Source organism: Oncorhynchus masou, chromosome 18, assembly GCF_036934945.1.
Source record: "Oncorhynchus masou masou isolate Uvic2021 chromosome 18, UVic_Omas_1.1, whole genome shotgun sequence".
NCBI classification, from domain to species: Eukaryota; Metazoa; Chordata; class Actinopteri; order Salmoniformes; family Salmonidae; genus Oncorhynchus; species Oncorhynchus masou.
The window spans coordinates 74,057,263-74,072,292 of NC_088229.1; the positions used below are offsets into that span (position 1 = coordinate 74,057,263).

At 42.0% G+C, this 15,030-nt stretch overlaps 1 protein-coding gene across 4 annotated transcripts in view; it reads right to left on the reverse strand.

Annotated features, from left to right (window-relative positions):
* LOC135505256 (uncharacterized) overlaps window positions 1–15,030 on the reverse strand; it is a 114,168-nt gene that overhangs the window by 73,878 nt on the left and 25,260 nt on the right. For 3 of the 4 annotated variants that reach the window (XR_010450239.1, XM_064924455.1, XM_064924454.1), the window contains exon 2: window positions 1,475–1,725. Coding sequence is in view for 3 of the 4 variants with exons in the window: in XM_064924455.1 (XP_064780527.1) it covers window positions 1,475–1,725 (251 nt within the window). In the remaining variant the exon portion in view is untranslated. Of the gene's footprint in view, window positions 1–1,474; window positions 1,726–1,864; window positions 1,922–15,030 lie in introns of those variants that run through there. The other variant, XM_064924457.1, reaches the window with a different exon arrangement.

The window sequence follows — 15,030 nt, forward strand, 5'->3', positions numbered from 1 at the left end:
TATCTTACCCATCCCTTATCTTACCCATCCCTTCCCTTATCTTACCCATCCCTTCCCTTATCTTACCCATCCCTTCCCTTATCTTACCCATCCCATCACTTATCTTACCCATCCCATCCCTTATCTTACCCATCCCTTCCCTTATCTTACCCAACCCTTATCTTATCTTACCCATCCCTTCCCTTATCTTACCCATCCCTTATCTTACCATCCCATCCCTTATCTTACCAATCCCTTATCTTACCCATCCCTTCCCTTATCTTACCCATCCCTTATCTTACCCATCCCTTCCCTTATCTTACCCATCCCTTATCTTACCAATCCCATCCCTTATCTTACCCATCCCTTCCCTTATCTTACCCAACCCTTATCTTATCTTACCCATCCCATCCCTTATCTTACCCATCCCATCCCTTATCTTAACAATCCCTTCCCTTATCTTACCCAACCCTTATCTTATCTTACCCATCCCTTCCCTTATCTTACCCATCCCATATCTTACCCATCCCTTATCTTACCCATCCCTTCCCTTGTCTTACCCAACACTTATCTTATCTTACCCATCCCTTATCTTACCCATCCCTTCCCTTATCTTACCCATCCCATATCTTACCCATCCCTTATCTTATCTTACCCATCCCATATCTTACCCATCCCTTCCCTTATCTTACCCATCACTTCCCTTATCTTACCCATCCCTTATCTTACCCATCCCTTCCCTTATCTTACCCATCCCTTCCCTTATCTTACCCATCCCTTATCTTACCCATCCCTTATCTTACCCATCCCTTCCCTAATCTTACCCATCCCTTACCTTACCTACCCTTACCCACCTTGTCTTACCTTACCCATCCCTTACCTTACCTTACCCATCCCTTACCTTACCTAGCCTATCCCTTACCTAAACCTATCGTACCTTACCGAGCCTATCCCTTACCTAACCCTATCCTACCTTACCGAGCCTATCCCTTACCTAACCTATCTTATCCCTTACCTAACCTTACCTATCCCTACCTAACCTAGCCTATCCCTTACCTAACCCTATCCTACCGTACCTAGCCTATTCCTTACCTTACCCTATCCTACCTTACCTAGCCTATCCCTTACCTTACCCTATCCTACCTTACCTAGCCTATCCCTTACCTTACCCTATCCTACCTTACCTTACCTATCCCTTACCTTACCTATCTTATCCCTTGTCTTACCCTATCCTACCTTACCTAGCCTATCCCTTACCTTACCCTATCCTACCTTACCTAGCCTATCCCTTACCTTACCCTATCCTACCTTACCTAGCCTATCCCTTACCTTACCTATCTTATCCCTTGTCTTACCCTATCCTACCTTACCTAGCCTATCCCTTACCTAACCTATCTTATCCCTTACCTATCCCTTGTCTTACCTAACCGTACCCTAACTTACCTTACGTGCGCACGAACGTACAAGCAAACAGGTCGAAACCAAAGCCACCTACCCAAGTGAAGTCCCCCAGTGGAGTTCAAGGCTGAGGTCTGTGCTGGGCAGGAAGTCGTGAGGGAACTCTAGATCCTCGTCTTCATCTCTCGTCCTCTTCTCCTCCTTTTCCTCAGTGTTCCTCCCTGGGATGTCCTGTAAGGGGTCGACCCCCTGTTCTGTGGTTGAGGCTGGAGGCTTGGTACAGACCACTATGTTATCTGCTGTGTTGTTTTCTCCGTTCTGGTCGATTCTATCGGCGTGGACTTCAGCCTGGAGGAAACAACAACAACAACAACAACAACACAAGTTATTTAAATGAAGCTGTCGTCAACATGCTTTTTTTTAAACTGGAGTTCCTAAAACACGACAAGGCCCAATGCTGAGTCTAGTGAACGGTGCTTCAACTAACATCCATGTCCTTTGTGTTCTGCCTCCACCCCCGGACAATCACAGAACCAGGTATAAAGCCAACCGAGCACCGCCTGTTTGTGCAGAAACACACCCTTTATTAAAACACAATAAAGAATGCTGAGTTTGCGTTGACTAATGTGAGGTTGGCCAATCCACTCTGTCAAACCTTATCATTTGCCAATGAGCCAACTTTTGATTACATTACATTGCCCAATGGGATCAAAGAACACACCGTAGAGCTCAATGTCTCCTGTACGTAGTGTGTGTTATTATTATGGATATGGGAACATTGTATTGATTTCAGATTGATTATTGATTTCAAGCAATATACAACCTAATGTACATAACAATTTCAAATCAAATTTTATTTGTCACATACACATGGTTAGCAGATGTTAATGCGAGTGTAGCGAAATGCTTAATGCGAGTGTAGCAATTTGCCGTACAATTAAATGTTCTGCTGCGCATGTTGTTTTATGGAGGTAACACAACTAACATGGCAACATTAGAGTGTATGTCTCGTGTATGACCTCAATCCACGCACAACATAAAGTCCACTTGATACCTCTGACAGATTGTATATATGTTGTATAAATGTTGTATCTATTGTATAGTATAACTATTGTATAGATATTGTAAATATAGTATAACTATTGTGTTTATTGTATAAATACTGTATATATTGTATAGTATACATATTGTATAGATATATGTATATATGTATATATTGTATAACTATTCTAAATATTGTATAAATGTTATATATATTGTATAGTATAAATATTGCATATATTGTGTAGATATTGTATGTATTTTGTAGATATTGTATCGATATTGTATATATTGTATAACTATTCTAAAAATTGTATAAATGTTGTATATATTGTATAGTACAAATATTGTAAATATTATATATATTGTATAAATATTTTATAAATGTTGTAAATATTGTAAATATTGTATAAATGTTGTAAATATTGTATAAATGTTGTAAATATTGTATAAATGTTGTATATATTATATAGATATTGTATATATTGTACAGATATTGCATAGATATTGTAAATATTGTGTAAATATTGTATACAATATTGTATTGTGTAAACAACATTTATACAATATTTACAACATTTATAAAATATTTATACAATATATATATTTACAATATTTGTACTATACAATATATACAACATTTATACAATTTTTAGAATAGTTATACAATATATACAATATCGATACAATATCTACAAAATACATACAATGTTGCAAATATTGTATAAATGTTGTATATATTATATAGATATTGTATGTATTGTACAGATATTGCATAGATATTGTAAATATTGTGTAAATATTGTATACATGTTGTATATATTGCATAAATGTTGTATATATTGTACAGATATTGTATATTTGCCTTAAGGTTGTTTATGTTCTTGTTCTCTGAAGCTAAAACAGCAACACCTACGGGATAATGACAGGAGTGTGCCTCTCACACCCAGTCCCAAATAGCACCCTATTCCCTACATAGTGCACTACTTTACCTCATTCTCTGAAGCTAAAACAGCAACACCTACAGGATAATGACAGTCCTAGGAGTGTGCCTCTCACACCCAGTCCCAAATAGCACCCTATTCCCTACATAGTGCACTACTTTACCTCATTCTCTGAAGCTAAAACAGCAACACCTACAGGATAATGACAGTCCTAGGAGTGTGCCTCTCACACCCAGTCCCAAATAGCACCCTATTCCCTACATAGTGCACTACTTTACCTCATTCTCTGAAGCTAAAACAGCAACACCTACAGGATAATGACAGTCCTAGGAGTGTGCCTCTCACACCCAGTCCCAAATAGCACCCTTTTCCCTACATAGTGCATCACTTTACCTCATTCTCTGAAGCTAAAACAGCAACACCTACAGGATAATGACAGTCCTAGGAGTGTGCCTCTCACACCCAGTCCCAAATAGCACCCTATTCCCTACATAGTGCATCACTTTACCTCATTCTCTGAAGCTAAAACAGCAACACCTACAGGATAATGACAGTCCTAAGAGTGCCTCTCACACCCAGTCCCAAATAGCACCCTATTCCCTACATAGTGCACTACTTTTCCTCATTCCCTGAGGCTAAAGCAGCATCATCTGTAGGATATCCTGTCTGTAATGACCAACAACCAAGTAAGCACAATCAACACGTTCTTGTCAACATAACATGTACTACGGAGGCCCCCGAGGATCAACCTTAACCAGAGACTTATATATTGACATCTTTACACTCTCCCACCCTGCTAAAGTCATTAGGATTCTTGGTGAAACACTTTTGAGCTGAAGAACAATGTCTGCCTGCCGAAACAGCACCCTATTCCCAACACAGTGCACTGCCTTTGACCAGGGCCCATGGGGAATAGGTTGTCATTAGGGTACCGAGCCATGTCATTATAATAGGATTCCATGTAAGTCTTACTGTACACACCACTGAGCTACTGAACAATGGGTTTAATACTAAAGGCAAATGTTCAGTTGTGAGTTGTGGATCATTATTACCGAGACCAGCTGATCCGGTTTGACTGCCATGGCAACGAGGGAATCCACATACAGTGGGGCAAAAAAAGTTTTTAGTCAGCCACCAATTGTGCAAGTTCTCCCACTTAAAAAGATGAGAGAGGCCTGTAATTTTCATCATAGGTACACTTCAACTATGACCGACAAAATGAGAAGAGAAAATCCAGAAAATCACATTGTAGGATTTGTAATGAATTTATGGTGGAAAATAAGTATTTTAAATACTTTTATGCCCCACTGTACAATAGCCTATAATGGCATGTCTGACTTTTATTGTACATTATGTTGTGTGTGTGTGTGTGTGTGTGCGTGCGTGCATGCGTGCGTGCGCGCGTGTGTGTGGTAGAAATCAAGTGTTAATTGTCACGTGCCGAATATAACAGGTAGACCTTACTGTGAAATGCTTAAAGCCCTTAACTAACAGGTAGACCTTACTGTGAAATGCTTAAAGCCCTTAACTAACAGGTAGACCTTACTGTGAAATGCTTAAAGCCCTTAACTAACAGGTAGACCTTACTGTGAAATGCTTAAAGCCCTTAACTAACAGGTAGACCTTACTGTGAAATGCTTAAAGCCCTTAACTAACAATGCAGAAAACAATTTTCAAGTAACACAATAAAATAGCGAGGCTATATACAGGGAAAGGAGGATACCTAGTCAGTTGTACAACTGACTGCATTCAACTCAAATGTGTCTTCCGCTTTCCAGTTGGATGCATTTCGAGAGGTGTGGGGGGGCTGCAATAATCGGCATTTACGCTTTCAGGTCCCGGTGAACAGCGGGTTAACTGCCTTGTTCAGGGGAACAGTGGGTTAACTGTCTTGTTCAGGGGAACAGTGGGTTAACTGCCTTGTTCAGGGGAACAGTGGGTTAACTGCCTTGTTCAGGGGAACAGCGGGTTAACTGCCTTGTTCAGGGGAACAGTGGGTTAACTGCCTTGTTCAGGGGAACATTGGGTTAACTGCCTTGTTCAGGGGAACAGTAGGTTAACTGCCTTGTCCTACCGGGGAACAGTAGGTTAACTGCCTTGTTCAGGGGAACAGTGGGTTAACTGCCTTGTTCAGGGGAACAGTGGGTTAACTGCCTTGTTCAGGGGAACAGTGGGTTAACTGCCTTGTTCAGGGGCAGAACGACAGATTTTTTTACCTTGTCAGCTTGGGGATTCAATCCAGCAACCTTTCGGTTACTGGCCCAACGCTCTAACCACTAAGCTACCTGCCGCGGGGGTACCGGTACCAAGTCAATGTGCGGGGGGTACAGGTTATTTGATGTAATTGAGGTACTATGTACTCCAATGGGCTCCTGAGTGACGCAGCGGTCTAAGGCACTGCATCTCAGCGCAAGAGGCGTCACTACAGTCCCTGGTTTGAATCCAGGCTGTATCACATCCGACCGTGATCGGGAGTCCCATAGGGAGACGTACAATTGGCCCAGCGAAGGGTAGTCCGTCATTGTAAATAAGAACCTAGTTAAATAAAGTTTAATTAAATAATAATTAATAAATGTACATGTAGGTTGTGCTAAAGTGACTATGCATAGATAATAAACAGAGAGTAGCAGCAGCAACAACAACTAAATGGAGGTGTCAATGTAAATAGTCTGGGTGGCCATTTGATTAGATGTTCAGCAGTCTTATGGCTTGGAGGTAGAAGCTGTTTAGATGCCTCTTGGACCTAGACTTGGTGCTCCGGTACCGCTTGCCATGCGGTAGCAGAGAGAACAGTCTATGACTGGGGTGGCTGGAGTCTTTGACCATTTTTAGGGCCTTCCTCTGACACCGCCTGGTATAGAGGTCCTGGATGGCAGGAAGCTTGGCCATAGTGATGTACTGGGACGTACGAACTACCCTCTGTAGCTCCTTGTGGTCGGATACCGAGCAGTTAACATGTCAAGTGGTGTTACATGTGCCGGTGTGTGTGTGTGTTTCTGTGTGTGTGTGTGTGTGTGTGTGTTTCTGTGTGTGTGTGTGTGTGCGTGCGTGCGTGCGTGCGTGCGTGCGTGTGTGTGTGTCTGTGTTTCTGTGTGTGCGTGTGTGCGTGCGTGCGTGCGTGTGTGTGTGTGTGCGTGCGTGTGTGTGTGTGTGTGCGTGCGTGTGTGTATATATTATCATACTTACACACCCAGTCTCTTTACTTTGCGGCGATGATATCTCTTAACTTTAAACAATGCGAAATTTGAATACAAAATGATATGTTAAGCTTTCTATTCTGTGGTTGCAACATTACGTGAATTCAGCAAATACATTTGTTTACTTCATCTTTGTGGTTCTCTGATGAAACAGTATCATCCTTTACTGTAGTTACGTTACCTAGGTTACTCTAATGACTTGTTTCACCTGTCTTTATTGTAGTTACGTTACCTAGGTTACTCTAATGACCTGTTTAACCTGTCTTTATTGGAGTTAGGTTACCTAGGTTACTCTAATGACTTGTTTCACCTGTCTTTATTGGAGTTAGGTTACCTGTACTCTACTTGTTTCACCTGTCTTTATTGGAGTTAGGTTACCTAGGTTACTCTAATGACTTGTTTCACCTGTCTTTATTGTAGTTACGTTACCTAGGTTACTCTAATGACCTGTTTAACCTGTCTTTATTGGAGTTAGGTTACCTAGGTTACTCTAATGACTTGTTTCACCTGTCTTTATTGTAGTTACGTTACCTAGGTTACTCTAATGACTTGATTCACCTGTCTTTATTGTAGTTACGTTACCTAGGTTACTCTAATGACCTGTTTAACCTGTCTTTATTGTAGTTACGTTACCTAGGTTACTCTAATGACTTGTTTCACCTGTCTTTATTGTAGTTACGTTACCTGGGTTACTCTAATGACCTATTTAACCTGTCTTTATTGGAGTTAGGTTACCTGTACTCTACTTGTTTCACCTGTCTTTATTGGAGTTAGGTTACCTAGGTTACTCTAATGACTTGTTTCACCTGTCTTTATTGGAGTTAGGTTACCTAGGTTACTCTAATGACCTGTTTCACCTGTCTTTATTAGAGTTAGGTTACCTGTACTCTACTTGTTTCACCTGTCTTTATTGGAGTTAGGTTACCTGTACTCTACTTGTTTCACCTGTCTTTATTGGAGTTAGGTTACCTGTACTCTACTTGTTTCACCTGTCTTTATTGGAGTTAGGTTACCTGTACTCTACTTGTTTCACCTGTCTTTATTGGAGTTAGGTTACCTGTACTCTACTTGTTTCACCTGTCTTTATTGGAGTTAGGTTACCTAGGTTACTCTAATGACCTGTTTCACCTGTCTTTATTGGAGTTAGGTTACCTGTACTCTACTTGTTTCACCTGTCTTTATTGGAGTTAGGTTACCTGTACTCTACTTGTTTCACCTGTCTTTATTGGAGTTAGGTTACCTGTACTCTACTTGTTTCACCTGTCTTTATTGGAGTTAGGTTACCTGTACTCTACTTGTTTCACCTGTCTTGTGCTTGTCTCCACCCCCCCCCCACACAGATGTCTCCTATTTCTCCCCATTATCCCCTGTGTATTTATACCTGTGTTTTCTGTCTGTCTGTTGCCAGTTCTTCTTGTTCTCTCAGGTCTTACCAGCATGTGTTTCCTGTTTCTCCTGTTCTCAAGTTCTTGTTTTCTAGTCTTCCCGATTCCAACCGTTCTACCTGTCCTGACCCTGAGCCCGCCTGCCGTTCTGTCCCTGATTGACTCTGCCTTGGATTACGAACCTCTGCCTGCCCTCGACCTGCCCTTTGCCTGCTCTTTTTGTTATAATAAATATTCTGTGAACCCGAACTATCCACCTCCGGTGTCTGCATCTACGTCATATCTTGATCGAACTGGCCATGGCTGAGCCAGCAGACTCAGACCAGCTCCGCAACGTTGGATCCCTCCAAGGAACCACCAGAGTTGGTGCGGCAGGGTAGCCTAGTGGTTAGAGTGTTGGACTAGCAATCAAAAGGTTGCAAGTTCAAATCCCCCAGCTGACAAAGCCAAATCTACACTGGAGATGCTTACCAAGAAGACGGTGAATGAAAATAGCTGTCAAGCCATGATCTCTAACACCTTGACAGAGCATGAAGAATTTGAAAAGAAGATTTGTCAAATATAGCACAATTCAGGTGTGCAAAGCTCTTATATGAGTAATTTTTCCAACAATTGTTTACAGACAGATTATTTCACAAATAATTATCTTTATCACAATTGCAGTGGGTCAGAAGTTTACATACACTAAGTTGACTGTGCCTTTAAACAGCTTGGAAAATTCCAGAAATTATGTCATGGCTTTAGAAGCTTCTGATAGGCTAATTGACATCATTTGAGTCAATTGGAGGTGTACCTGTGAATGTATTACAAGGCCTACCTTCAAACTCAGTGCCTCTTTGCTTGACATCATTGGAAAATCAGAAGAAAAATTGTAGACCTCCACAAGTCTGGTTCATCCTTGGGAGCAATTTCCAAATGCCTGGAGGTACCACGTTCATTTGTACAAACAATTGTATGCAAGTATAAACACCATGGGACCACACAGACGTCATACCGCTCAGGAAGGAGACGCGTTCTGTCTCCTAGAGATGAACGTACTTTGGTGCGAAAAGTGCAAATCAATCCCAGAACAACAGCAAAGGACCTTGTGAAGATGCCGGAGGAAACAGAAACAAAAGTATCTATATCCACAGTAAAACGAGTCCTGTAACGACATAACCTGAAAGGCCACTCAGCAAGGAAGAAGCCACTGCTCCAAACCCGCCATAAAAAAGCCAGACTACGGTTTGCAACTGCACATGGGGACAGAGATCGCACTTTATGGAGAAATGTCATCTGGTCTGATGAAACAAAAATAGAACAGTTTGGCCATAATGACCACCGTTATGTTTGTAGGAAAAGGGGGGGGGGGGCTTGTGAGCCGAAGACCACCATCCCAACTGTGAAGCACGGGGGTGGCAGCATCATGTTGTAGGGGTGCTTTGCTGCAGGAGGGACTGGTGCACTTTTCAAAATGAATGGCATCATGAGGAAGGGAAAATTATGTGGATATATTGAAGCAAAATCTCAAGACATCAGTCAGGAAGTTAAAGCTTGGTTGCAAATGGGTCTTCCAAATGGACAATGACCCCAAGCATACTTCCAAAGTTGTGGAAAAATGGCTTAAGGACATCAAAGTCAAGCTATTGGAGTGGCCATCACAAAGCCCTGACCTCAATATACATTTTGTGGGCAGAACTGAAAAGGCGTGTGCGAGCAAGGAGGCATTTTTACTAAATGATTAAATGTCAGGAATTGCGAAATACTGAGTTTAAATGTATTTGCCTAAAGTGTATGTAAACTTCCAACTTCAACTATATACTGTATGTAGTATGTTTATATACCCTATGAATGTGACTCTATATCATCTCATGCTGTGTTTCTTGCACAATGACAGAACGACAGAGATAGAGGAGAGAGCTATACCAAAACACACACACACACCACCACAGCACATGGCTAAAGGTCAGGCTACAGCAACGTTAGCCGTACACACAGAAGAAAACCCATTAGTGCTAGCTATCCTAGCTGACAAGCAGATAATGTGACATGTGGTCATAGGTCAACTTGGTCTTCGCTTATCCTCACAGGTCAACGTTGTGTTACAGTCCACACGGTATACAATCATGGGTACTACCTATGGAATTCAATTGCCTTATAGAAAAGTAACGTTTTGGTAAAACTCTCCTGAGTACGAGATGGCTCAGCCGAAATGTGTCCAATACCAACAACAACAAAAAATCAACAACACTTATCTCTACCTTTTGCTGATCCCTGCCTTGTCTCACCAGCTCTTCACCTGATTTGGTGTGACTATATGGACCAGTCCTTTATATAACTATATAGACCAGTCATTTATATAACTATATGGACCAGTCCTTTATATAACTATATGGACCAGTCCTTTATATAACTACATAGACCAGTCCTTTATATAACTAAATAGACCAGTCCTTTACATAACTACATAGACCAGTCCTTTATATAACTATATTGACCAGTCCTACTTAGACCAGTCCTTTATATAACTACATAGACCAGTCCTTAATATAACTACATAGACCAGTCCTTTATATAAATATATAGACCAGTCCTACATAGACCAGTGACTATATCCAACAGCCCAAGCATACCCATAACATGATGCAGCCACCACCACGCTTGAAAACATGAAGAGTGGTTCTCAGTGATGTCTTGTGCTTCTTTGACAGATGTTTTGCAGTATTTCTTTAGTGCCTTGTTGTAAACAGGATGCATGATTCGGGATATTTTCATTCTGCACAAGCTTCCTTCTTTTCACTCCGTCATTAAGGTTAGTATTGTGGAGTAACTACAATGTTGTTGATCCATCTTCAGTTTCCTCCTATCACAGCCATTAAACTCTCTAAGTATTTCAAAATCACTGTTAGCCTCATGGTGAAATCCCGAAACGGTTTCCTTCCTCTCCGACAACTGAGTTAGGAAGGATGCCTGTACCTTTGTCGTGACTGGGTGTGTTGATGCACCACCCAAAGTGTAATGAATAACTTCACCATACTCAAAGGGATATTCAGCGTCTGCCTTTGAAATGATGTTTTACACATCTACCAACCGGTGTCCTTATTTGCGAGGTATTGAAAACACCTCCCTGGTAGTTGTGGTTGAATCTGTGCTTTAAATTCCCTACTTGACTAAGGGGCCTTACAGATAATTGTATGTGTGGGGTACAAAGATGGGGTAGCCATTCAAAAATCATATTAACCACTAATATGGAACACAGAGTTCATGTAACTTATTATTCGATTAGTTATGCACATTTTTACTTAACCTAACTTAATGTATTTATGCTTGCCATGACAAATAGGTTGAACATTTATTGACTCAAGACATTTCAGCTTTTCATTTGTAATTCATTTCTAAAATTTTCTACTAACAAAATTCCACTTTGTAACTGTCACGGATCCCTCCGGAACTTTCATTACGCACACCTGTCCCCTATTCCCACGGATTAGCACTTGTATAAATGTGCCCTTTGGTTTCCATTGGGCTGTCCGTTATTGTTACAACGTCTGTTGGGGCGTGTGAGTACCCGTGCTGTGTGTTTTGGGCTTTCGTGCCCTTGTGGATTGCACAGATGATTACGGGTCTCGTTCCGTGGTGTTGATCATTGTGCTCGTGTGTTATTTATTCGAGGTGCTCCTCGGCTCTTTTGTTTTGGGTTTCAACCCTGTGTTTTGTGACGTGTTTGTTTGGTCTTAGTCCCCCCGTGTCTTTACATGGCACGCCATCATTTGGGTAACAATAAAATTAAAATAACCTATTATGCATTCCTTCATCTGTCTCCCGAATCATTCATACCAGCGTGGACAATTACGGGGTAATGTGTGACCAAAATCTACATTCTACAATCTACATTTCTACAATTCTACAATCTACATTTAATCCATTTTAAATTCAGGTTGTAACAGAACAAAAAAAATGTGGAACAAGTCAAGGGGTGTGGATACTTTCTGAAGGTCAGAGTGCAGTGGACCTTCCATCTCCAATGTCTTCTCACACTGTTAGGACCTAACTAGAGCGCAGGTAGTTTAGAAGATGCACTCTTCCCTTTAGATGGTGGTTCGTGATGAACAAGGGTAGCACAGAGGTCAGGTGAAGATGCATTCTTCCCTTTAGATGGTGGTTCGTGATGAACAAGGGTAGCACACAGGTCAGGTGAAGATGCATTCTTCCCTTTAGATGGTGGTTCGTGATGAACAAGGGTAGCACAGAGGTCAGGTGAAGATGCATTCTTCCCTTTAGATGGTGGTTCGTGATGAACAAGGGTAGCACAGAGGTCAGGTGAAGATGCATTCTTCCCTTTAGATGGTGGTTCGTGATGAACAAGGGTAGCACAGAGGTCAGGTGAAGATGCATTCTTCCCTTTAGATGGTGGTTCGTGATGAACAAGGGTAGCACAGAGGTCAGGTGAAGATGCTTTCTTCCCTTTAGATGGTGGTTCGTGATGAACAAGGGTAGCACAGAGGTCAGGTGAAGATGCTTTCTTCCCTTTAGATGGTGGTTCGTGATGAACAAGGGTAGCACAGAGGTCAGGTGAAGATGCATTCTTCCCTTTAGATGGTGGTTCGTGATGAACAAGGGTAGCACAGAGGTCAGGTGAAGATGCAATCTTCCCTTTAGATGGTGGTTCGAATTATATATTCTACTCTTATTCTATTCCAATGCATCTCTGTCTAACCAACCATGCTAGGCTAATGCTAATAACAAAGCTACATAAAAGCAACCAATCTAATTCCATAGACAACAGTGAGCTCGCTATAGCTCCCCACAGCTAACTAACAGGGCAGGGTGTCCTCTCCTGACTCAGTCTCAATGGTTTGACATAAAGAATAAGAAAGAAAGAAGACGAACAATAGACGAAGAAGAAGTCAGACAACAACAACAACAACAAAATGTCTCTGAAAAGTAAGCCGAAACAGGGCCTAAAAGTGTCCAAACACAAAGTTAAAGCGTCCCTCAACCTCACAAACCTCTACGGAAAACAGACGGCAGTCTTCAAACTAAAACAATTATTTATCTATTTAACAATTATTTATTTAACAATTATTTATAGTCCCTAAACTGTCACCCTGTCCTCAAAACCCCAATCAGACCTGCCAGTACCACAATGGATCACTTCGACACAACTGACTTGAACGTTTTGAAAGCTCAAAGATCAAAGTCCCCTCCCCCCTGCCAAGTTTCCCCCGCCTTTTTCCTTCCTCACGTCTCCATGGAAACAAGGCGTCAGAAGAGGGCAACGTGGGCAGGTGATGATGCCTTGGCGCCTTAACGTTTACGTCCATCTGGCAGCCATTGTTGTTCTCTTTAAAGGATTGTCGGCTCGCTGCTTGCTTACTGACCCTTAGAGGTTCACTGGGGTGGAACAGTGGACTAACTAAACCCCCTTCAGAGGTTCACTGAAGTCCCGTACATTAGACTACTGTTGATAAAGTCCCATACATTAGACTACTGTTGATAAAGTCCCATACATTAGACTACTGTTGATAAAGTCCCATACATTAGACTACTGTTGATAAAGTCCCATACATTAGACTACTGTTGATAAAGTCCCATACATTAGACTACTGTTGATAAAGTCCCATACATTAGACTACTGTTGTTGAAGTCCCATACATTAGACTACTGTTGATAAAGTCCCATACATTAGACTACTGTTGATAAAGTCCCATACATTAGACTACTGTTGTTGAAGTCCCATACATTAGACTACTGTTGATAAAGTCCCATACATTAGACTACTGTTGATAAAGTCCCATACATTAGACTACTGTTGATAAAGTCCCATACATTAGACTACTGTTGATAAAGTCCCATACATTAGACTACTGTTGATAAAATCCCATACATTAGACTGCTGTTGTTGAAGTCCCATACATTAGTACGGTGACCAGCACATCTCTCAAATATTCACTCTGGAGGAAACCTCTACAAGCGTATGCAAGAGCACGTAGGCACAAACACACACACACAAACACACGCACACACGCACACACACACACAATCTGTTTCTATTACTCACTCACACACACACACACACACACATTATCTCTATCACTCACTCACTCACACACACACACACACACACACACACACACACACACACACACACACACACACACAAACACACGCACACACGCACACACACACACACACACACACACACAATCTGTTTCTATTACTCACCCACACACACACACACATTATCTCTATCACTCACTCACTCGCACACACACACACACACACACACACAAACACACAAACACCCCTCCAGGATACGTTAGCCCATCTCTGCCCTGACTTACCCAGCGAGCCGATAGACAGACAGATAGTGAAGGTGGCGGTCCACAGTAGTCTGCAGTACAGCTGTAGTCACACAGTGGTAGAGGTGGTCTGGCTCCTCCCCTTTACGTTAGGGCCGGGCCGTGTGCTATGATCCTGGCTGACGATAACAGAGGCACTGACATGCTGCAACACATGCCGTGTGTCGCTGCTGATGTTCTCCTCCCTCTCCTCACCTGACTCAGCTAACTCCCTCTCCTCTCCTCCCGCTCCCTTCTCCTTTGTGACGCTCTCCTGTTAGATTTCAATGACCCTCCGTGGGTCGTTGTGTTGCGGTGCGTGCTAATCTGTGCAGGCAGCCAGCCAGCGGTTCTATAGTAGAACAGTCCAGTGTAACAGCAGGCTACCTAACAACCAGAAAAGGTTCTATAGTAGAACAGTGCAGTGTAACAGCAGGCTACCTAACAACCAGAAGAGGTTCTACAGTAGAACAGTCCAGTGTAACAGCAGGCTACCTAACAACCAGAAGAGGTTCTATAGTAGAACAGTCCAGAGTAACAGCAGGCTACCTAACAACCAGAAGAGGTTCTACAGTAGAACAGTCCAGTGTAACAGCAGGCTACCTAACAACCAGAAGAGGTTCTACAGTAGAACAGTCCAGTGTAACAGCAGGCTACCTAACAACCAAAAGAGGTTCTATAGTAGAACAGTCCAGAGTAACAGCAGGCTACCTAACAACCAGAAGAGGTTCTACAGTAGAACAGTCCAGTGTAACAGCAGGCTACC